The sequence below is a fragment of the Belonocnema kinseyi genome, chromosome 6 (assembly GCF_010883055.1).
Source record: "Belonocnema kinseyi isolate 2016_QV_RU_SX_M_011 chromosome 6, B_treatae_v1, whole genome shotgun sequence".
Taxonomy (NCBI): Eukaryota; Metazoa; Arthropoda; class Insecta; order Hymenoptera; family Cynipidae; genus Belonocnema; species Belonocnema kinseyi.
Window position 1 is genome coordinate 22,384,282 of NC_046662.1, and position 26,172 is coordinate 22,410,453.

Sequence of the window (26,172 nt, forward strand, 5' to 3'; positions counted from 1 at the left end):
CCCAACTTTTGAAAGTCGGCAATTCTAGATTATTTCATCAATAAACTCAAGCAACGTACAAGGAATTTCGGTAATTTTAGATAAAATCGTCAATTTTTAAACATCTTTAGGCAACAAATGTTAAAGAAGTAGAAGTAAATTTTAATTTTCATTGCAATATATTTCCTTGTTTCGAAAATTCGGCATTTTATTGTAAATGTGTCACTCGGCATTTCTCAAGGTTTTATTTTCCAAAAATGCTAATTAATTCATAGCTTCTTGATTTAAATAGAAGAAAATTATTATTTATATCTTGGGAAAATGTAAAGATATAACTCGGCAAATCGACGGCCTTTTTTATTTGAAATCTCGAAAAACATATTCAGATCGACGATGTTAAATTGACCGTATTTTGGAATTAATCATTTTCAGAGACTCATTTAATTACCAATTTATTTTGTGAAGTCAATCATTTTCTAGACTCATTTAATTACCAAATGCTTGCTTCATTTTTTGATTGAAAATAAGCGTGTAAACATTTTTGAATCTGAAATTTAATCCATCTATTTCAATTAAAAAGTCTTTTTCGGTTGGCAAACATTTTGCACACTCAATAAATTAAAAAATTCGAACTCTAAGGCTAAGCATTTTTCCATCTGAAGTAATAAAACACATACTGAAAATTAAGGCATTCGAGTTGGAACTCTGAAGCTTTAAACTTTTTAAATTGACGTTTTAAAAATGGTTGATTAAAATACTTTGTAACCAAATGCTCAAAAATTTACAGGTATAAAATTGAAAGTATAAATACTTTCCCATTAAACAAGTTTAAATGAAATAAAGATAATCTGCAAATTTAGAATTTATGACTTTTATAAATTATAGAGTTCAAAGATTTAAATTCAATTCCAAAAATATAAATCCACGTTATCATTTTCAATGCTCTAAATTCAAAAATGAATCAATGAACCTTGAAGACCTCTGCATTTTTATTTCCAAATCTTGAGAAATCTAGAAGTTTTAAAAAATTTTTTCCAATTTAAAATTATTTTCGAAGAATTTTCAGAACTACTATATATTTTAATAAGTAATAAATGGTAAAAAATCAATGTTTTTATGAAAAATTTTCCACTTCAAACGCTTTTATTTTTAAATTTTTAATGGCTTCAAGTCTGCATTTCGGAATTCTTTAAATTATCAATATCAGCTGAAAGTGAATGGTATCATAATTGAAAAAGATAACAATTCAACTCATTATTTTAAAAGCTGTTAAAATCGAACTTGGACAGATTTTTCTTCTAAAGATTTGTGAGTTTCCCGGTCAAAAAATGAGTTCTGCAAAATAGACTGCTTTGAGGCACCGGATTTCACTTGGCCTAAAAACTTATACATCTCTTCGAAAGATAAACGCTTCCTCTTAATTTCCTTCGACATTTTCGTAATGTCTGATTACACCTGGTTACGCAACGCATGACCTAAACACTGATTAACTGAAAACGAACTGAAGCGATTGTCCTGCGAAATTTTCGCCACTGACTTAAGATGACTTAAACAGACGACAGGATTAACCGCCGTGGATACTGTCCGCTGTTTTTATACACTCCTGTGTTGTCGTGGAGTTGCTCTGCTGACCAGCAGCGTCACTCTCTCGCCTCCTTGAACCACCTTGTCCTCTATCACGGGAACTTTTCCTGATGGACTCCAGCGTATAATTCTATATTGCGGTCCCTATCTAGAAAAGTAAGCTCCTCTGCTTTTGTAAATAATATTTTAATTTTTCGAATGAAAAACAGTGAAATTGAACCATAAAATATGAATTTTGAAGCAAAATGGTTCATCAATTCTGACCTACAGCACATTCATTCCGACGCAAGAAATTGTATTTGAAACTAATAAAGATCAGTCGGAAAAAAATCTTTGAAGCCTTATTACTTGGTAAGAAAAAATCGCAGAAAGTTGAGCTAAAGACAGAAACATTTTTCAACTTTATACTTGTAAAACGGTGTCAGTTTGATTTTCTTACAAAATTTTTTGTCTGCTCAATGACAGAAAATGTGTGACAAAACAGGAGAAATTACCCTCAACTTCCACTACATCGACTTTTTAATTGCGCTGTACGTTCAATAAATTTTACCAAATATTTGAAAAAACTGATGAATATTCTGTAACAAGTATTTAACAAATGGAAACTCGTTATACTTTAATTTAATTATTATTTTAATTAGTAGATTTAAATATGTAAAAAGTAAATATCTTGGCTGTGGATACAGATTTTAAGTTGAACTCTAGCTGAAAAGAAGATTGAAAAACGTCCGCTCACTGTAGCTTTTACATTTTATATCGTTTAAACTTCTGATTAAAAAAATTATACGACCTTAATAAAATGTACATTTTCGACTTTTTGTGATTGAAATGATTGATCATGAAAAATCATGAAATGTGACCAAAAGTGGAACTTCTTTTTAACAGATTATTTATATAATTGTATTTTCAAATAATTTTCAATTGTTCCAACAATCATAAAAAAGTATTATTTTATTATATATTATTATATTATTATATATACGAGTTTTCTAGTATTCAAACTCATTAAGATCGTAATTATTCTGAAGCTTTTGAGTCAGTCATTAATAATTTGTCTTGGCAGTTCAAATTTTAAGATGAAACCGGTGAATCGAGAAGCTTCTTTTAAGCTAGATTTCAGCCTAAAATCTCTATCCACAGATGAGTTATATTTTTTTACAATAAATCGTTGCAGTCGGCAAATTCCACTTATTCAGTCGGCATTTAGGACAGTACTTACCGCCCGACATCTCATACACTCTCCACGCCCCTGAAAATAGCTATTATTCACCAAAAAAAAGTCAAATTTACTTGTCATTGAAGAAACCTCAAAAAACTCGAACAAACAATGATTTTTACAAATTAAAAAATTTTCACGCTTTCAAGCCGCCATTTTGAATCCGCAATGTTGAATTTCGAAAAACTATGAGTATTGTTCGAAAGATTAGACAAAGAATACACGATCCATGTAGAAAAGAGGTCTGATTTTTCATTTTAAAAAATTCAAATTTTTTATAGTTAAACATATAGTCACAGTTAACACTTCGAAACATGTCACTTTTGACTTTAAAGGGCTAAAATGCCTTGGAATCCTTTGAAATTCCCTTAAATCTTTTGAAATCATTTGAAATATTTTGAAACACTTCGGCGACCTTGAAATTTGTTGAAACTTTTTAAAACCTCAAAATTAGAATCATCAATCCTCTTGATATTAAAGAATTAACGGTTATAAATAATTTTTTTATATAATTTAGTTAAGCTCTATTCTCTTATGAAAGTAAAGAATTTAAGATTTGTATTTAAAGGAATAATTAAATATTTCGCCACTATAATTTTTCGCCATTTATATTAATTAAAAATGCAATCAAAGAAAATTCTTCCGGTTGAATTTTATATCCTTACATACCTTCACGAAACAGATTTAAAGAAAATTTGTAACACAATAGGTCCAGCTATTCATTCTAAAAGCACTGATTCGAAATTTTCCGCTTCACTCCACCTACTCCTTATTCTTCCTTTTTTATTTTATGGGGAGACACTTTAGTGATAATGGAATTCCTCCAACACATAGGGAATATAATTCTACCATTCCAGTTCACTTTCAGTTCGTTCAATTGAGTTTCCGAACACCCCTAAGCGTCTTGGATGGACCCCTTACCATTTCCCTCAGTTACAGAAAGTAAATACCTTATAATAATGACAACAGAGGCACAGTCATAAATTACAGACTTTAACTCTGACACTTTGCGACAGCCACCCTTAGCACATACATATATGATAGACAACGAGAAATGAGTTTTCGATGCTTGAAAATTTCTATATCCCACAAGCCCTCTCTCGTTATAGAGTAAGAAAAGGGTGAAAAAGAGATCCAGATAGTTAAAAAATGAAGACTAGGGTGGATCGAAAAACAAAACTATTAAAAATCGATCCGCACTGAAAAAAATGTTTGGGACTTATTCAAATCAAAAATATAACTATTTAATATAAAACAGTACTAAATAAGTTAAAAATATATTTATTTGATGCAAAGAGTTGATGAATTTATACCAATGAAGCATTTCTTTAGATAAAGGAAATATTTCATTCGATTAGTATAATTGAACTATTCATAACAAATGAGAATATATTTTAACGAAATAATTATCTAATTAAATTAAAAAATTATTAATTCGGTTGAATGAAATATTTTTTGAATGTAGAATACTAATGAGACTATTCTAGACAAATATTTCTTATCAAGTAAAAATTTTCTTAAGATAAATGCACTTTCATTCAACTAAAATAAATATATCATTTATTAATGAATGTATGTGCCTTTTTATTCTATATCCATGTTTTTATTTGTAAACATATTTTTTTAGGATTTATTCATTTACACTTATCAAGTTTATCGATTCTTGCTTGGAGGTAGATTTCACATCGAATTTTTCTCTTTCAGGTTCATCATGATTTTAAATTATGTGGATTGTTCAAATGAAATATGTGTAACAAGCATTTTAATTATAATTTAGGCTAGAAGAATCCAGTTCTTTATTTAGGCAAATTTGTACCAGAATATTGCAGTACGTTCAAAATATTGCTTTAAATATATTCTAAAATCAGATACGGGTAAATAGTTTTTTGAGCCTAAACAATATTTGCTTAACTTTAAAGTACTTTTGTTTTCATTAGTTTATATTCACTCAGTTCGAAGAAATATGCATTCCCATATACAGTGAGTCATTAATTTGATTGTCTTAAAGTAATATTTTTTCGATTTAAAGAAACATTCCTTTTCCACCAATAGGTGGAACTTTTGAGTCAAAAAATTTTAACTAAATCGTATTAACATTTCTTTAGCCTGAATAAATAATTTTTTTCAGTTTGAAATGCATACATGTATTACCTTAAATAAATATTTATTTTAAAATAATTAGATTTTTCACAAAACAAAAATATAAAAAGTTCTGCAAACACGCTGTGACATTTATCGAGACCTCTTCCATTTCTAATAAAGAATTTCTTTATTAACAGCTTCATGGATAAAATTTCAAAAGTACTTTAAATTGGCAGGAGAGCTTTAAACATTGAATCGAAGAGCTTTGTAAATTTGCAACCTTTTTATTTAATATGAAAATCGCAATTATTCTAAAATTTATAATTGTAAATAAAAATTTCATGTGAAGTTAAAAATAATTTATACGACTTGTTTATTATGCGTAAAAAAATTGCAACTGTTTTGCAAATTTTAGGTTGCAACCTTTACTTCTTACGAAAGTAGTAGTGAAATTTAAAGTTGGCATGATGCGGGGTTTTTGAAAAAAAATGCATTGCAAGGAGTGCTTTACCCCTAAAGTTAATTTAATTCTTTTCGGTTATATGGCAAATTAATCGCAACATTGGAGTTCAATTTGAATCTTGAAACGCGTATTTTGATATATGTTTTGCCTTATAAATAATATAACATAAGCATCCTTATTTTTCGGATTAAAATTTAAAACGTATGTTTTGATTTATTTTCCATATCAATAAAAAATATTAAATAAACTGTAGGGGCAATCTAATCTTATTAATAAATTATTTTAACCTAATTTTCATTTTACAATAAACTTTTTTCAAAAACACTGAAACATATCAACTTTAATTTTTAATTTTCTCAATAACAGAACAACATACAGTGAAATTCAGCATATTAGAAAGTTTCTGTATAAAAAAATTGGATAAAAATGACAGTCACAATGCCAGGTATAAACAATATTTCGCACTGCGTGTTTTGTTGTAAGAAGAAATTTGAGTTTGTTTAGTTAAAAAATTCTGATTCGCTTTTGATATTTCAAAGAAAAAACGGGTTTTGCGGGTAAAATTCAAGAAGAACATGAAAATGAAACAAATAGATGAGGTATACACCTCGGGTACTTTTCGTGTTAGTTGTGATTTGTAAATGAGCATTGGGATGTGCTGTACAATAGCAAGTTCAAATAATGTTTACATTTTCTAAAATCAATAAAAATAGAATTATAAAATTTTCAGTTGAAGATTCTTACGCCGAAATCTTAGTGTCGAAGTCTAAACAGTTTTTTTCACTTTCATTTACTCATTTTATTTATTAAATTATGACCAAAATCATTTTTGATCAAAATAGAAATAGTCAAAATCATTAATTTTGCGCAGATAAGTTGTTTAAAAGAATTAGTTCTCTATTGTACCAAAATTTTATTCTTTAAGGTGCAAATTTTTTGAAGGTATAAAATTAAATTGCTCTTAAAAGTGAAAAACTTTGATATTTGAAAAAGATATCCAACGATTTTTGTGATTTCAGGCTCTAAATAATCGACAATCATCCCGAAAAAACAATCAGCAAGAAACCGAAAAGGATCTGTCGAAAATGCTATTAAAATATTAGAATTTCAAGATTTTCAACAAACGACGCAAATTTATATTTATTTAAAAAGGCTTTAAAAAGCTTATTCAATTTGTAAAACTTTTGAAATAAATTAGGTATAAAAAATATTACATTTCGATTATTTTTAAATTTACAACGTTTCGTATTATATATGAAATTGATTAGTTAGTATGAGTTTCGAGAAATTATTTCCAAAGCTTTGCAACCAAATTTAAAACCTTTTTCAAATTTTGTGATACATATATTAAATATTATATGTTTCACAATATTGCTAGACATTTTCTCCATGTTACTAAATAGGTTGCAAGTTTACAAAGTTTTTTTATGCAATGTTTAAAACTCATCTGACAACTTACAGTACTTTTGATATTTTTTTAGTGGTATGCAAGCTCGAGAAACTTCCGAAAAAATTATCTATAAATTGAAAAAAACGAAAAAAGCCTATGAAAAGAAAGAAAAAGTTTGTCAAAATGTTATTTTACACTTATAGTTCTGATTATATTCATTGAAAATTATTTTGAAAAAGTAAAAAAAAAAATCAGCAAAATTATGCGAGAAACGATAAAATTGTGAAAAGAAAGATTGTTTATACTAAAAAGATTAAAGAATTTTCTTTAAACCATTTTTCGTTTCTACTGTGGAAAATACATTGGAAATAAAGTTGGTAAGTCTGGAAAAATCAATTTAAAAAACCCAAAACGCAAAATTTTAAACATTCACCGAGCTTACATTAATGGTTTTGCAGACTTATTAAATTTTTTCCAATGTATTTTCACCACTAGAAAAGTCGCGAACACTTGGAAAAATTCTTTCGTGATTCCTGTAGATTTAAGTTTTCTTTTTGGAAAAATGGTTTCATTCAACATAATATATCGCCTAAATCACATTAATCCCAAATTCTGAACAAATTCAACAGATGTTTACGAACTTTTAAAATGTAAAAACAATTGACATACACGAAAATTGCCCCAAATTAATTATACTTTTTCAGGATCCTAATACCTTACTTTTCCATATTGTTCCAATTTTGATATTCAATATTTTGTTTTTTCGACCCACCTTAATGAAAATTGTCATTGTTCGAGTTTCTGGTCGATTTTCTTGATAAATTATATAATAAAAAGCAAATCTAGGAAAAGAGCATTCTCCGTTCTTGTATCAAAAGAGCTCCAAAGTTTAGAGTAAAAGTAATGCTTGAAAGTGGTGGCGTTTTAACTGATTAAATGTTATTAAAAGAATGTAGGAAGAAAGTTTGCAAAAAGAAAATGAAAAATATGAATCGAACGGAAAAGTACTTTAAAAAGATTTGAAATTTTATACAGTTTCTGTTTACAATTATTCATGTTTTTCATGCAAATGCGATTGTGAAAATGATTGGAACTGATTGCGGAATGGTCAAGTGGCACATTAATCACCTGCATTCACACAATTTGAGATGAAAAATTTAAATTCTTCAAATTGTTACTATTTAAATTCAAAATTCAGCGAAATTATCGTGATTTTAAATTTAGATTATTCATTCTTAACTCTTTCAGGAAAAAATTGTATAGTTTTGAGAACTTGAACTTGCACATTTGTACGCTCTTAAGTGAAATTGCAAAATTTTATTATGTACACTTGGGAAAGTTTGAATTAATTATAAATAAGTAGGTTTGTAAGCTTTCAAGTTGAAATTTTATATTCTTAAATTCTTTCTTCTGAGGTTTAGAAATGCTATTTAAAGAAGGTAATTGTGAAGTCTGGCAATTTATCAAAAGTTAACTTTTGTTGGTTTAATTTCGAACATTTTGAAATTAATTTATGTTTATCATTAGAGATTTCAATTTTTAAAGCATTTTTTACAAAAAAAAATGGTTCAATCTGTAAGCATGTAATAAGCGTGTTTACATTTTTCAACTTTGAATACTTTAGATTAAATATTTAACAGTTTCTTTCAAAATTGCTTAATTTTTTAAACTACAATTTCAAGTTGTTCTATTTTCAATTGAAAATTGTAGAACTTTTATTATTTTAATTTGACCTGTATCATTCTTTATATTTGAAGTTTTAAATTTGACTTACGATTTTGAAAGGTTTTCGAATGTAAATTATTTAATTTAAAGTGCTTCAAATTGTTTAGAATTTGGTGTTTTGTGATTGAAATTAATACTTTTTAACGTATGATAACAATTAGTTTTCACGAGGTTTATTTGATGATGCATTCAGAACTCCAATATTTTATTTATTTTATAGCAGTTGTCCTTCTATTCAATATTTCGTATCACAGGATATTTAATCAATTGTACGATGTCCAAACATCCGAAAGTATGTAAAATTAGAAGAAATTAAAATGAATACATTCATAAATACATTTTTGTTTCATCCTAAAATAACATCGAGGTATGGCAGGAAATGAAGTTGAGGGGTTAGACTTTCAAACTATTTTTAAAGTCATTTACTCTATATTATCTTTTTTTTTAGATTAATACAAGTGATTTTTATAAATTCTTTTTAAAAATGGTTAAAATAATATGTAAACATTTTAATTCTAATTTGGGACAGAGACAATTAACAATTTTTTTTTATCTTCGTGTAATGTATTTTTCAATAAAATCAGCATAATAGGGTTGTTTCCAATGTCAGATATTATTTTTCCAATAAAGGGCTCTTATAGTATCTAAAATTCTAATTTTAAAACCACCCATGAAATATTTTTTACATACTGTTTACTATTTTTAATTTAATGTTAAAATATGAATTTTCTATCACGATGTCGATTGGAGGGCTCCTTTGACGTCAAAGGGGTCGGATTTTCCACCAATCACCGCTCATGTTTCAGTGATTCTCAAATATCTTTTTCTGTGTCGATGTTTTGTTTTGGTTATGTGTACATGGAAAACAGAACTCGCAAAATATTGTTTAGAAAAATGTTAGAGAAGGCTATTAAATCAAAATAGTCAGAATCAGCAGCAGGCCGTGGCCTAACCTCTTTATCATGAGTTTCGCCAGTTTTCATGGTTTTCATCAAAGTCACATCGTCATATGATAGATAATTATGAGAACCTCTGAGTGACGTGTCACCCACGTGACACAAATTTGAATAAGTGTTTTACCGCCTTCAGTTTTTAATGATTTTTTTCTGTTGAACAACTCAACAGACAAAAAAATTAACGCACCTTCAGTTTGGATTAAACTTATTCATTAAAAAATTACGCAGCTACACAAAAAAAAGTGTGTGGATCTGGTAACAAGACACACGTATTCCTATGGATTTTGGGGCGCTGAATTCAAATTCGGTATCAAAAATCACCCATCACGTCATGTTTTTAGCCATAACCTCAAAAAATGACGAAAAATCATGCACTGAGGCAAATAAATTTCAAAATAATGCCAGTGATGCAAATTTTCACTTCAAAAACATGTCGACAACTGTGAAGGATCAACTCTTGCCTGATATCAACTTATTTAAAATAACTTTACCCAACAGAACCTGACCTCACCTAACCTGAATTAACAGAAATTTATTGAACTACACGTAAAGCTCACGAAACACAATTACATAGAGGTTTAACCTATCCTAACCTAACAAAACCTGACCTGACCTAACCTAACCTAGCCGAATGAAATTCAACCACACGTGTAGCTAGGTAAGCATACGGTTCTCAATCCTAAATGTGTGCTATATTTAATGGGTTAACTGGATCTTAACCTACAAATGAATCTAACTTATCAGAACCTAACGAAATTTTGCTTAACGCAACACAACTTAACTTAAGTGTTCCCGTTGTAACACAATAAAATTCAATTCATTGTACTACAGGTGGTTAAAAATTTAGACGCACATTACTCATTTGAATAAACTTAGAACTACAAGTAGAATTGACCCCATTTCAATTACCTGACAATGTTTTTATCAATTAAAATGTAGAATTGTAACTTAAATATGCAAATGAATAAGAGTTTTATTCAAAGTTTTTTTCGCTCTGCTTTTGTAGGTTAAGCCGAAGCTGAATGAAACGGTACCGCAAACACACACACACACACACACACACACACACACACACACACACACACACACACACACATTTAGCCGGGATGAATACTTTTGCCAATTAAATCTTTAATTGGCGTCGCAATTTGAACATGAATATGACTAATAAATGTCAAAAAGTCTGGAATAGTTCAGTCATCTCTTACTTTTATCCAGTAATTTCTGGGGCAGTCAATTTTGTTCTCTTAAGTACTTCATTTGGGAGTGCGTAATAAGGGGTCAGGTTCTGTGAACAGAATTTCATCCCGGAACACGGAAATTTCGTTGCGAAAAGGTGCAAAATATCACATTACGGTGTATTGGCGCTTTCCTGTGCATTTAAGAGGTTAAAGCGCTATTACATAAATTAAGAAAGATAAAATACTGCGTAAAACAAAAAAAACTTTGTTCTATCACGAATTGTGTAGGACTTACGGTCTTTCAAAGAAACCCGATTTTTCCCAATTTTATGCCAAAATTCACATGTTTTTGTGTTGGTTTCTCTGTAACTTGGATTCTGATAGCCAGATCTAAACATGGTCAGCAGGTGAATTAAAGTAGACGTAAATACCTGTAATTAAAAAAAAAAATTTTTTTTAAAATCATTTTCGTATCTACAATAGGTCGCGAGTTACTGCCTGCCAAAGGTTACCCATTTCGACCTGAATTTACAGGTAAATGCCCAGAGCTCAGTGTTTTGTAAATAGTCCTACCTCTAATAAGTCACAAGTTTTAAAGTCAAGTAATTAAAATCAGTAAATTATTTAATTATCAAATTCATAATAATCTACCAATTTTAATTAATAAATATATAATTGTTTAAATAAACAAAATTTTCATCACCCATCAAATGTGCATTTTTCGGCATTTTTAATCACATTTCTCTTTAAGACACTTTCCTACTAGCACGGAACGTTCCGCGCGAACCCTCGAAACGTTTCCTGGGTGTGCAAAATATTCGCCACCTTAGAAGGTTCCACTGGAACGTTCAAAGAATAAATTATCGTTATTTTTATTATTATCAATGAATTTATGATAAAATGTAAGTGATAGGTCAAAACTGATGTCAGTTTACGATATGGATATCATATTGCAATGTAGTTTATGCGGTACTCAAAACTCAAGAATGACATCTATTTTTACCTATCTCTTACGGTTTAGGAGATAATTGTTTTCAAAAATAAAAATAATGAAAGGTCCCTCTCAGGTCCCGCTTCTGGAACGTTCCACTGCAACGTTCCAAAGGTCCCTGCAGAAAGTTCCGAGCTATTAGGGTTATTATAGATAAAAAATAAATATTCAATCATTTTTAATCAATAAATATACAATAGTTTAAATAATTAAAATTCCATCACCCTTCAAGTGTTCATGCTTTGGCATTTTTCATTAAAATTTATTATTTGAATTTTTATTTTTAATTTAATGATTATTTCAGCAATTATTTATTCATTCATTAAAAATGACGAACTATTCATTTTTAATATATAAAAAGTCTTCCCAATAGAAATCTCAGTAAAAAACGCCAAAAATGTACACTTGAAGGATGATGGAAATTTCTTGATTGATTGATTGATTAAACATTTATTTTCGATCTATAATAAGCATCCTCAATAGAAATTGCAGTTAAAAAATGCCGAAAAATGCACACTTGAAGGGTGATGGAAATTTATTTAAGTAAACACATATATTTATTAATTAAAATTGGTTGTTTATTATTAATTTATTAAAAGTGGTCAATTATTATTGATTTGATAATTAAATAATTTATTGATAATTATTACATGACTTAAGCACTTATATAGTAAGAAAATGGTCATAGTTTTTTTCCGCGGTGCGATTTAGTCACCGAATTGATTAAGGGTACACTTTGCATCTAACCATAAAGCCCCCAGCAAAATTTTATCTACTAAATATCATAAGACAAGACAATTCCACGGCAAGCCTTTTGCAATGTAATTTTTGCAGGACCCATTGTTTATTTGATTTAAAAAATCGGCCTCTTGTTTTATCAAAAATTTAATCACGCAGTTTTAGCTCCGTCGTTTTTAAGATTCTTTCAGCAAAATACTTTAATTGAATCAACCAAAGTTTTGGCTTCATTCTAGTAAAATGCTCTCTTAAATTATTTGGTAGATCTAACCAAATAATTTGTTTTAATCAATGCAAATTTTTTTAAACTAACAAAACGATTTGTCGAAAAACTTTGCTTGATTCAAGCAAACCAACTTGGTCAACCGAACAGAACTTTGGTTAATCCCACCAAAATGTTCTCTGAAATAAAAAAAAATCGGTAATTACAACGATTTTATTGAATGAAGAACATTTTTTTTCTAGTTGTAGCTTTTTTTGTAGTTGGCGGCGATTCACTATCGCAAATCGTGATATATCCTGAAATAAATTAATTTGATTTGAACATGTGTCAACAGATGTCCAGTGGCGTGTGGCTTCGATGTCATTCTGTCTTGACGCCGCTGACTCTGCTGTCGCTACTCTTGCTGTTGGGGATCCATCTTCCGTACGTTGTAGCGCAATGCGGACCCTCGGCACAAGAAAAGCAAGACAGGCAGAGTAAGCTGGCTCTCTATAAAGTCACCCTGAAGACATACTGGTCGAGAGCACGCTTCCCCAGACATTATCCCGAATGGAAACCTCCTGCTCAATTCGGCAAACTTGTTGGTAAGTCAGCATGATGATAAAAACACTATTTTCCACACAGTTTAACAAAAGAGTCATTCTATTTTCGTATCGAATTGCGTATATACTAAAGTTAAACTGAAAGAAGAGTTTAATTAATTACTCTTCCTTAATGGATCGGGAAATGTTGTGCCTTTAAAAGTAAGCACAAAAAGTCCTAGCTTCTAGTAGGACGCAAGAATAGTATGGGAAGTATTATGTGTAATTTGCGTTTGTTTTATATAAAAAATGCAAAATTAATGAATAAAAATTATACATAATACAAGAGAAGAATCCTTTCTTAAATCTCTTCCTTTATTATTTACCAAGACCTTTGAAGTACCCTCAAACTTTTGTAATCCCTTAAAATCTTGTGAAATGCCTCAAGAAGCTTTGGAAATCCCTTTAAATTCTGCGAAAATTTTGTATTCTTAGAAATAATTTGTTAGTCATTTCTTAAAACGTTTGAAATCTTTCAAGATCATTTTAATTCTGTGAAAGCTCTTGTAATCATTTGAATTGTTTGAAATACCCTAAATAATAAATTACATATAGTTATCTCAAGTTAAAAATTGATGATTATTAAACACGATTTTTGAAATCGTGAAAATCATTTCCATTCTTAATTGCAATTAATTTTGGAAGAGTACTGAAGACAAACTTAAAAAACAATATTTCAAGTTAAAATTGTTTCTTAAGCAATAGTTATTTTGAGTTTTATATTTCTGCTTTCTCTTCAGGACAAAGTTGCAATTCTTATTTATTTCTATGGTCGTACGGCACATTTTTTACCTTCAAGGATTTTCTACAAATCTCTGCAAAGAATAGTTTTGATAAAATTATCAATGTATAATTCGCGAATATAATTTTTGAAATTCAAATGTACCACAAAGTTTCGTAGAGAACCCTTCGAAAAATAAAACGAGCCTTACAATATCAGTATTAAATAAGAATTGCAACTTTTACCTAAAAATAGGGCAACACGACAAAACTCTAAATAGATTATGTTAATGAAAAATTTAAACCTGAAATATTTTCCCTAAAGTTCGCCTTCAGTTCTCTTCCAATACGCGTAATCCCCAGAAATTGTTCTTAATTTCCTAAAATTCTTAAAAATCCCAAAAGTTCCGTCGAAATCCTTCAATAATTTCTTTAAACTCTTTTGAAAAAAACATCAGTATGATATATTTGTCTGAAAAACGAAATTTCTTTATTTGTCTCATTTTACAACCATTGTTAACAAAAAACATATAGCTATAACATACAATCTTCTATTTTTAAATAAGCATCTATCTACACATTTAGGATATTGATCTAAAAAAATCAGCAAATTTTACTTTCCAAAGCACATCCACATTTCAAAAACTTAAATTTTTACCATCCCAGAGACATCCGAATAATATACAAAGTCTTCCAGCATAATCGATAAAAAACGAACCTCCCTCAATTTTCTAATTCTTCCATTTTTAATAACAGAAAATCATTCTATTCGACGTTTCAAAAACTATACGTTTTCCTCATCAGGATAGAGCCATGTATATAAAAGTTCCTTATATAATTTTGAGTACTTCTTATGTATCCTTAATTCTTCTTTTCTCAATTGTTCTTTATGTTATCTTCATTTCAGGTTAATTAAATAAATTATATTGTATATTTAAAAAAAAACACACACACATTACATTAAAACACATATAAAAAAGGCAGTACTTTAAAGACTACATTTTGGTGAGATGGAAACAAAAATATAGTCTTTAAAGAACTGACTTTTTTTATAAGTGTTATAATGTAATGTGTGTGTGTTTTTCTAAATAAACAATATAATTTATTTAATTAACCTGAAATGAAGATAACATAAAGAACAATTGAGAAAAGGAGAATTAAGGATACATAATAAGTACTCGAAATGATATAAGGAACTTTTATATACATGGCTCTATCCTAATGAGGAATACGTATAGTTTTCGAAGCGTCGAATAATTTGAATAAAAGATTCTTTCAACACCTTAATCCTATGGTCTGAAGTATGTCATTTTTAACATCTCATCCATTGTTTTAATTATTAATTATTACAACACTCAGACAAATAATATCGCTTTCCAATATCTTTTATATCTTGACTAGAAAATCATCCGTAAGGTATAGAAAAATTTCATTTTTCAATGCATATCGAAATTTCAAGACCTTCAATTTCATCCATCTTCGAAGACAATAAAACTAAAAGAAAAGATTCCAGGATCGTGATCCAAAAAGAAAAATTTTCCAATTTTGTACATACTGATAGCAAAGAACAAAATTGTTATTCACAAAATACATTTTGTAATGCACATCGAGGTTTCAAGACGTTGAATTTGAACTATTCTTGAAAAATATCGGACTTAAAAGTAAAGTATTCAGTATAGTGACCTAAAAACCAAATTTCCTCATTAATAAGGGTTTTCAACAAATGATAAAAAGAAAGCTATAATTTAATATAGAACATTTCTTTTTTTATTAAAATTGACATGCCATTCGTTTAAACTTTAGCCATCTTCCAAAAGAATTGATCTAAAATAAAAGCTGCCAGTATAGTGGCCGTATGAATGATTTTTCCCCAATGTTTCTCATTTCGCAATCCTTAATAACAAAAGAAAATCCGTATGACATACTAAATTAATTTTTCTAATTTGCTCCTACATGCGAAGTCCTTGAATTGGAGCTATCTTCGAAGAAAATCTGGTAATTTTTTGGGTATGATAAACCTTGTATTAAAAAGTGCGCTCGCTATTAATTATGATGATTCACAATTTATATTATATCCAGAAAATTAGAAAAAATCTACCTGAATTCGTGTTTAGGTCAATTGGATGTCAGTTTGATTAAAATAAATGAATTAATTAATCAGTCGTTCAATCAGTAAACCACAAAATCATTTAATTTAAAATGTCCATGCAACGAAAGCAGTATTTCGATAGAATATCAGAAAATGGATTAACTCGAGTAGTTCCTGGAATTACATAACGAATTTCACTAACTGATTCCATTTGCTATCCAACCTAAATTCTCCTCGCCATGTAGATGAATGGGTTGCGTACTTAACTACATGCTGCGGGTTCAATTGCCGACCTGGGTCATCTGTTATTATTGTAATGAAATCCCGAATTACACCGAAAATTGTAGGCTTGACAGGAGTAATAATTTACAGTGCGTAAAATGCGTGTTTTCCTGACTCACGACTTTATTTCCAAAAAATAAAAGCACACGATCCTTCTTTACTTTTATTCTATTTAATTTAAATCAATTCTTAATTAAAGAAATGAATTTATAAATGAATTAAGGGTCGATAGACCTGATGTACCTGTGACTCCTGATCTACGACACCCCATACGACTGAGGGATGGCCAGGCTGCTGCCGCCGCGCTGGCCCTTGCCAGTGTGGTCTCAGCATGATACTTAATAGCAATAAAATACGAAACATCAAAATTTTTAAATTTACATTGAGTTCTTAAAAAATATTATGTTCGAAATCTATGTTTTTTGGAAGTACTAAAGATATACTACTTGCCTTTACACGTTGAAAATTAGAATAAATTCACTATTAGAAATTTCTGTCTCGTAAAATGACGATAAATTTAGGAAAACTCAAATACTGAGTACCTAATTTTCAATTGAAATAACGGATTTTTCTGTAGTAAATTGTAAAAAAATGTTAATAATGGCGCTAAAGCCGCCATTCCTTCACTTTTTGTAGAAAAATATTTTCCAGCTTCCTCATTTATTGATTTAAAATTCATATATTATTTATTTCCTAAGTTTCAAATTGTAGGACGTTTTCAAATTTTGGAAGTATAATCTTTCAAAACATCATTTTGATTTGCAACAATTACTGGTTGAACATTTGAAAGTCGAAAACATTTAGAATGGAATAAACTCAAATTCGATTCGTAATAAATAATCAAATTCACAAGTATTTCGATCTTACTGTCTTGTATAGTTTTCAAATAAAAGCCTTAATTTTTGACATATTCTATCAAATTTGCTTAAAAATTGTAATTATGTTAAATTAAAATAATTTTTCAAAAAGCTGTCTAGTAACTCAGGAAAACGAAAAGCCCAAAAACTCTCCGGGAATTTTGGGTACCTTGAGAAATGCGAGAAGTAATAATCTTTTATTAATAACAAAATATGCAAACCTGAACATATTCTGTTTTGAAAATAGTAAAAATCCGAAATTAATCAGAAAAGGTTCGAGTTTAAAAGCAAATTAAGTCGATATTAAACGATAGAACATAATATTGAAATTTTTTTACTTTGAAATAATTTAAATTTATATAAAAAAACTAGGGTCTAATAAATTTTCCGACAAAAAAAAATGGTAAAAAAATTTTCTTTCCTATAAAAATCCCACTATTTTTCCGGTTGTCAGCGTGAGGTTTATAATTTTTTTTAATGCCTTTAAAAAAACTTGTGAAACATCTGAATTTTTTATCAGATCCTGTAGCAACCATGGTATAAGAACTTCTGTTACAAAATTTGATTCAAAATTTGATCTAATCATGAAAAAATATCAATATAGAAGTTGCATAAATTAGGATTAGCATGTACATAATAAAATCTTTTAGAAATTCAAAAGCACACTATTTTTCCTTAAAAAATTTCTAATTTTCAACTTATTAGGGCTGTTAGGAAATTGTTGGAATCACCAAAACAACATATATTTCGATAATTATATTTCTAAATTACTAATTACAAAATTAAAAATTTGTTACCTTTCGTATTTTATTTGTTATAAGGTAGAAAGGCCCCCTGCTGCCAAGGGTGCACAGCTGCGTGAGGGGAAGTTTCTTAGTGCTAGAGCAAGCAGATAAACCGCGATCAAATGAGCCCTGACTTTTGTTTCTGATCTTTCAACTCTAACCTTTGACCTTTAACCTCTTAGAGCATAGAAATGTCCAGATTTTTTTCGGAAAAATTTGACTTGTATCTCTCCTTAATTTTTTTTTTAGAATTAATTAATAGCCAGCTGAAATTAATTGCAAATAAAGTCGCGAAACAGAAGACTATATTGCATTTTGTGAGATATAATTATAACTGAATCGCACTTTAATCAAAGTAATAACTGCTCGCTCAATACTGAATAGTTAAACTAAAATTCCGAAACATATGATTGTTTGCTTTAGGGCACTCAGAGAAATGAGTTTCAAATTTCACTTAATATCACTGAACTTTGTCAAAGGCAACAAGGCATGCGAAAGCAGTTAGGTAATTGCTTGAAAAATAATGCTTTCCGCTTAAATTGTGAAAAATCTGTTCATTTTTACTATACGAATTGCTAGTATTGAATTCAAGTGAAATACTGAATATTATTATATTTGGTAGTTGTTTAATAATTCCCTCAATATCTACATTTTGCAATTTGGTTGTCAAATGTTAATTCATCTCTTTTCAATTAATTAGATGCAATTATACATATTTTAAAAATAAAATTGGATCTATGGTAGAATTTATAATTGCACGGTTTTAATCAACTATACTAGGCGTTTAATTAAGTAGTTTTGTTTCCTATTTTTTCTGTCAATATTGTAATTGATATTTTGTTGATAGTGAATTTATTTTATTACCGCGAATATAAAAAATGTTTAGAAAAAAATCAGTCTAAACAATTAAAATATTACCAATTTCTTATCAGATGGTATAATGCAATTTGAAATAAGTTCGATTCCAACTTATCTGGTAATGGTAAGTTTAATGATAAGTTTTCCAATTATGAAATCATTTAGTTTACAAGGCTTAATAATCTTTTAATTAACAATTTTCCCATTTTCCTTCTTTATTTTTAAAAGTACATTTTCAACTTAAAGAATGGTAAAATGCAGTTTTGAAGACCTAAACTACTATAAGTTAAAAGCTTTGTCATCAGACATGTATGGATAAAAACCTTTTAAGATAATCAACTGTAAATATAAAATAATTAATGAGTCTTAAAACTTAATTGTCGTTCGAGGGATCAGTATTAAGAAACAATTGATTTTATAAGAAGATTCCGAATTTGTTTAAAATTAAACAATTTACTGAGTTTAACTTTGAAAATTAAACTTTTTTAATCAAAAAACCTGTATTTTTCGAAATAGACAGGCTTCAATCGCTAAAATTTCAGAGTGCTAAATTTAAACTTTAAACATTACAATTTCTATTATGCATCTTTTCAGATTTTTATTTTTTCGGTGAAAGTGTTGAATTATTATGTATAAATAAAAATTGAACTATTATTAATTTCATACGACTCAAAATTAAAGTAATTCAACTTAAAAGGATTTAGGTATAAAAAAGCGTTTGAATTTGACAATTTTAATTTTAAGAGAAAGGGAAACAATTTTTGTATTTAATTTTTTCCAAAATTGGAAGATGAAATTTTTTGTTTTTTACTTTTATAATAATTTTAAGGCGAAAAAATTTGGTGTTTCAAACAGTTACATCGAGATTGAAAAGAGGACATTTTAGTTTTTAATTTTCCTTTTTAATTTTCGTTGAATTACCATAGGGATATTTTATATTTTAAAGATTTTTGTCGCATTTGAAAGGAGGAAATGTTGATTTTGAATTTTTAACGATTTATAAAAAGGATAATGTTTAATTTTTAATGTGCTTATTGAGTTGGAATGGAAGAAATTTTCGTTTTTAACTTTTTTTGAATTGGATGAGACCTTTTTATGTTTCTTTTTTTTTGAGTGCAAGGGTGAAAAGTTTGTTTATTTGTTTTTATTCTGCATTAAAAGAGGCAAATTTTTCTTTTTAAAATTTTTATTCACTTTAAGAGTAGAATTTTTCATTGTTTATTGATTGAATGGAGGCAAATTATTTATATATTTCAAATTTTGGTGAACTGCGGGAACTTTATATTAAAATTTTTTTACTAAATTGGAAGAGGGTCTTATTTTATTTTTCACATTTTTATTAATGTGAGTTGAAAGGGAGAATTAGGTTTAATTTAGAGCATTGAAAATGGTATTGTGTTTTTGCATATATGAAATAGAAAAATTTGAACTATTCAGGTTATAAAAGTTTAACATTTTGCAGTTCAGTTGGTAAATGTTGAAAGCTTTCGTTATATACATCCAAGTTATTGAACGTTGGAATGAAGAATTTCGAAATTAAAAAATTTGTCAGCTATAAATGCTAAAAGTTTACAATTAAAAACACGTCCAACTTGATTCCTTTAAATTGTAGTTTAATTTTTTTCCTTTCAATGAAAAATGTTCAGTTTTATGAGCTCGAATTTTTTAATTTTATCGAGCGTGACAAATTTTTTTGGGGAACGGAAAAACTTAGGAAATGGCGAAAAAAATTTTCTTGATTAAAAAGGCCACTCTGAATCAGAAATTCATGAGTTTATAATAAATTCATTCAGTCTAATTTCCTTTGTGAGAATAAAGATAAATTAAAGATATAAGAAGCTATTGCAGTACTTTTGCATTGTCTATACTAAAGATGCTTCACTAAAATTTCCTTTGCATTAAGGCAACCTCTATCCTCTATAAAGTACGATTCCTTTATGTTGCCTTCTGGAAGATCTTGGTATAAGCTTTTGAAATAGACAACAATGACAGCTAAGAAACGTGGTACATCGCTTACCGCAACGATTTTCACTCTTCTGTTTACGTCCTAACGAGACGTTGTGGAATCTAATGAAACGCGCTTATGGCAAAGGGAAGTTCGTTATTGTCACCGAAATCCTTGTTCTGACAAAACTCATAAAAAACAGGATAAAGTGTAATGAATATTCTGCCTTACTTTTTTGTGAGCTCTGCTAGATTCTAAATAACCTGCAAGGTATATCTGGCAAGTATCTGACCGTATGCTCTAACCTTGTACCATTTGGGGGAGGGGGGAGGGCTTTATCAGGTTTCCGAAAAAGTCACACGGACCTGCGAATCTTCAGTAGACTAGTGTACGGAGCTGGGTAAATGCCTAACCACGTACGCGTCGTATTTCAGGATGACGAGGCGCACCAAACAAAGAGTGTACATGAAATTTCGCCAAAAACTTAGCCTTTCGTGTTGAGAAACCCTCGTTATGATTCGGAAAGTGTACCTGGATGAGTTTTTGAGTGACATTCAAATCAAAGAGCGAGTTAGGTGATTTAAGAAAGTGGTCGTACTTCACTAAAAAGTTACCCTCGCTATGATAGGCCCATATCGGCCGATACACTTTAAAATGTGGAACCAGGAAGGTGTTGTACACCACCACGAATACTTTCCAGAAAGCTAGACAGTGAGCAAAGGTAATTAACAAAAAGTTTTGAAGCAATTGCGTGACGCAATAAGCAGAAAACGCACCTGCGCATTCATCGCAGCTTATTCAGCAATTTCTGTTGAAACACGGCCTTATAAATTTTCAGCAGCTCCCATTCAGTCCTGACTTAGCTCTTCATGATTTCTGGCTGTTTTCCAAATTGAAGCATCCTCTAAAAGGAAAACGATTTCAAGTCGTAGAGAGAATAAAACAGAGTGCGACGAAGCAGCTGTTAGATATTACGAAAGGTGACTTTAAGGAGTTCTTCTGAAAGTGGCAGGATCGCTGCCAGAAGACTAGGGCTTCCAAAGGGGAGTTCTTCGAAAAGAAAATCATCGCAGATGACCAGAATTCAATCTTGCGCCTCGTGCATCACAAGTACATCACAAGTTTTCAATAGGGTGGCCCAAAAATGTATAATTTTGTTTTATTTTTTTCTCACTACCTTATTTTCTGTCATTCGGTGTAATAATAATTGTGCAATTTTGTACAAAAAAAGATTAGCCGCCAAAAAGTTAACGTTAAAAGTGTTACTTTTTTTCTGTGAAAATAGCAAGAAAGCAATAGCTGTGACAATAAAATGATGGTAAGCATCACTGGAAATAATTATTGTCTAATCTTATTCCAGATACTACACTTAAAAGTGAAAACCACTCTCTGTAAGGGGGTCAAGAATTTGTAATGTGCTTTTCTCATACTCATTTTCGACTTGAAATGATTCACTATAACTTTGTAAAGGTTAAAATGTATGTGTTTTAAATCATATAAAGACAGTTTCATGGATGAAAATCTATCCCCTATTCCCCTGGGTTCCCCCTTTTTCAATATTCTCGAAAAACTTTCTCCTTTTCCCCGTTTTTCTCTATCCGATTCAAAACTCGAATACGCATAAATACTTCTAAAAACCTTTAACCTAAAACAATTTAAAACATTTTGAGAATGTGAAAATCGTTAACAGACGTTGTTATCCAATATTAAAAAAATCATGCCTATGTAAAGAAAATGTTTTCTAAGCTTTAAGAAGTTAAAAGTATATTATTAGTGACTGTATATGAAAGAAAGAATATTCTTTTTTATAAAAAAGTTTGAAACTTACAAAAAATTATTACTTAACAATATGTTTTTCTAACTGCCGCGTCTATCCAACTTTTAAAAACTGCTGAATTTTAATAATTCATGCTTCACTCTGCTGGGCCCAATTTTGAAAATAAGATAAATGATCATGAGAAAATTCAATTTTAAAATTGGAAACAGTAGCGTTGTAAAGAATGTCTTCTCCGAGAAAATATACCATTTATTTAAATTGAACCATTAAAAAAACTCGTAAGAAGCGAAGTAAGAAAAAATTGAATGGCAAAAAGCAGGGTGAAAATTAAGGTTTTTTGTGAACGTAAAATTTTTGTGATTAAAAATAAATTTTTTTATTTGAAATCTCATTAACAGTAAAGACGCTGTAAAGTTAAATATTCTAACTATATCAATTTAAAGTTAAACGTTTAGAATTGAGCTACTTGAGTTTTATGTCTGTATAGGAGTGTCAAATTGTATTTATAAATTTTATCATAAAAAGTGTACTATGTTTATCACTTTTGTAACAGAATATTTTTTAAGCAAACTGGCTGAATAGGGAAGAGAACTATTTCGAATCAATGAAGTCATTTCAAATATACCTATATGCATATTTGTAATAATAAGTATAATTTAACGAAAAATAACATTTCTCGCTGAAAATTCCTTTATTCCTTTTTGTAAATACCTAACATACATTTTATATATCTTTTGACCTCTTTATGTAAAAGGTGTATATTTTGTACTGGGTATTTAATTCTGTATGACTTATGAAGCAATGAGCGTTTATTAATATTTTAGGGCTCGCAGTAAAGCGAAATTTCATCATTTTCTCCATAGGTGCTTACAAAAGCTTCTGATTAGTGCGCTTACAATTTAATCTGACAGGGAAAAAAGGTTTTAAAAAAGTTATACAATTTTCAGTATCTCATAAGAGATATAGCAGAGATTTATACGAGAAGTTAAATAAAATAACTATTTAATAAATAGGTATTCTAATACGTTTGCTTCGACGTTTGACGAGCTTATAAAAAACAAATGATAGTATATTTATTATTTCTTTCGATAGTAATAATAGTAAATTAAAAATTTTAACCTTTTAATTTGAAATTATTTTATTTCGTTTATAAAAGATACAATGTTGAAAATCTTACAAGATTAAGATTCTGGACATTAAATATTAATGGTCAGGAAAAATGCAAAATTGTCAAGGGAATAAATAGCAAATTTTAAAAACGAAGTTTTGCTGCCGCCCTATATAATATTTTTGTTACTAATTTTGTTTGCCTCATTCTTCTATATCTATTTATTTTTTTTGCAGTTGCAAAAAAGCTGGTTGATTGAAGGTCGAACCAATTTGTTAGAATATCCTTTTTTTAAGATTCATAATTTCAGTTAAAAATTCATCTTTTTGGTTGAAAATTAGTTTTTTTTTATAAAAAAAATTTTAAAAAAATGTAACTATTCTAGTTGAAGATTCATGATGTCAGTTGAAAATTCATATCTTTGGTTTGAAGATTTGACTATTTTGTTAAGAATTGTTAATTTTGTGATAAAAAATTTTCTTCGGTATTAAATAAATCTTTAAACTAAAAATGTAACTTTTATATTTTCGTTATAAATTTATCTTCTTCACTGTAAAATTCGTCTCTTTAAAAAAAGAAAAAAGAATCATATTGGTTGAAATTTCGTCTTTTTTTGTTAAAAATGCTTATGGCTTATAATTAAACTGTTTTAAGGTGAATTTACTTTTTGGCTTTGAAGGTCAAGAATTTGTATAAACTTCATTTGTTTCTTGTCTGAAAAATCTTTCTTTGGCTAAGGATTAATAAAACTATTTTTTATTTTGTAAAAAATTCAACTAATTAGTTAAAAAATTATTTATTTTGGGTTTCAATATCTTTTATCGTATTTTTTGTTTAGAATTCATCTGTTTGTTGATGATTTAACTTTATAGTTTTAAAATTGAACTTTTTCTAGCTGAAGTGAAATCACTTTTACTTAAAAATTAGACTTTAAACTGACTTTTAACTATTGTGTTGACTATTCGTCTATTTGGGCAGAAAATTTGATAATTTGGTTGAAAATTCCTCCTTTTGGATTGAAAATTCCATTTTTATGATTGCAAACTAATCTTTTTTGGTTGAAATAAATAACTTTTTCATTTGGAGTTGTTTTGTTCCATTTATAAAAGATTCGATGTTAAAAATATTAGAAGATTAAGGTTCTTTGAATATTATTGGCCAGGGAAAAATGGAAAATGAAAAATGGCCAGGGAAAATTTAGGGAATTTTGAAAATGAAGTTTGCAACAACTTTGATATAATATTCTTTTTCGTAATTTATTTGCCTTGTTTTTCTATTTATATTTTTTCAGCTGCTTCCTCCTGAACATTATATTTTTAGTTAAAATTTTTATTTCTTGGCGGCAAATCAAAAAATTTTATTAAATAAATCATCCTTGTTGAAAATTTACCCTTTTCGATTGGAACTAATTTTACATTTTTAAATTGTTGTTTGAAAGCTTTTTATTCTGCTTATGAAAGATTCTCTGTTCAAAATGTTAGAAGAATAAAATTTTGGTCCTTGTATTTTAATTGTCAGAGAAAATGAAAAACTGGTCAGGAAAGAATCAGAAAGTAGTCCCGGAATTTCGGAAATTAAATTTATTAGCCATTCTGTTCTTATAAAAATATCCTCGGATATTTGAATTTAATTTTTATTCAAGGAAGCTACCACGTATAAAAAAGTTGTGTTATATCTTTAAAGCTTCCAGATACCATGATAATTGCACTCATTTTTCGACCCCCTTAAAAGCGAGATTTGACCCCCCTTTCTGAACAAAGCAAGAACTTTTCATCTTTTCATTTCATTCGAGTTGTTTCCCAAACGACTGTCTTTTCAAAGTCTCGTAGAATTTCCTCGCGGAAAAAATGCCTGGAGTGTTACTCTTGAAGTAAAAAACACGAAGCCCTCGACACGGGACCTTCCTCTTGTCCTCCATTCGAATACAGAACTAAAAATTGCTTCGAGTTCTCTTCCTGTTTTCCGTACAAGCTTGAGCGAGAGAATGAAAAGTGGGAAAGAGAGAGAGAGAGAGAGAGAGCTAGAGAGTGAGACGAGAAGAAAAAATGCAGAAAAAAAAAGGAATAGAGAAAAGGGATGAGGTGACTGTGCGGCGGGGTTTAGAGGGTGAAGAGAAAACTGGCTTCGCAGAGCGCGCGACTAGCGCATGGATCTAATAATAATCCTAGTTTCCTCGTCTCTCCACCCCCAACCACCACCTTTTGCTCTCAGCCTTTCGTGTACATCCCGATTCCAACTCTCTCAGAAAAAAAGTACACACGAACGTGAAACTTATGCGGGACACGTAGTAACATATATTTGTGAACATGCATGTGTGCGTGTCTCGAGAATACTCAAGAGAAGAATAAAATTAGGGTCGAACCTCACGAAGCGTCTACGGGAAAAGAAAATCGTTTCCGCACTTCTTTTTTCCTCTTTGGTCACAGTCATAGATCACCCGCGTGCCAGAGAAATCTTCAATGAAATTCCAAAAGTTCTGAGATAAGCGGTTTTAAATTAGAGGTTAAAATTGTATGTGGAAACTTATTCCCTTTTTAGATTCTCATTTGCATCTAGACACCGTACTTAAATTACGTAACAACTCTCGGGGGAGGGGGCCGAGAGATTTTGTTAAGATTTATTACGGAAGTTGGGGGGGGGGG

At 29.3% G+C, this 26,172-nt stretch overlaps 1 protein-coding gene across 1 annotated transcript in view; it reads left to right on the forward strand.

The window, feature by feature from the left end:
- Positions 1 to 26,172, forward strand: part of LOC117174924 — a 528,852-nt gene that overhangs the window by 17,852 nt on the left and 484,828 nt on the right. Inside the window, exon 2 of the mRNA XM_033364381.1 lies at positions 12,863 to 13,112. Within this exon, the coding sequence (XP_033220272.1) occupies positions 12,863 to 13,112 (250 nt within the window). The remainder of the gene's footprint in view (positions 1 to 12,862; positions 13,113 to 26,172) is intronic.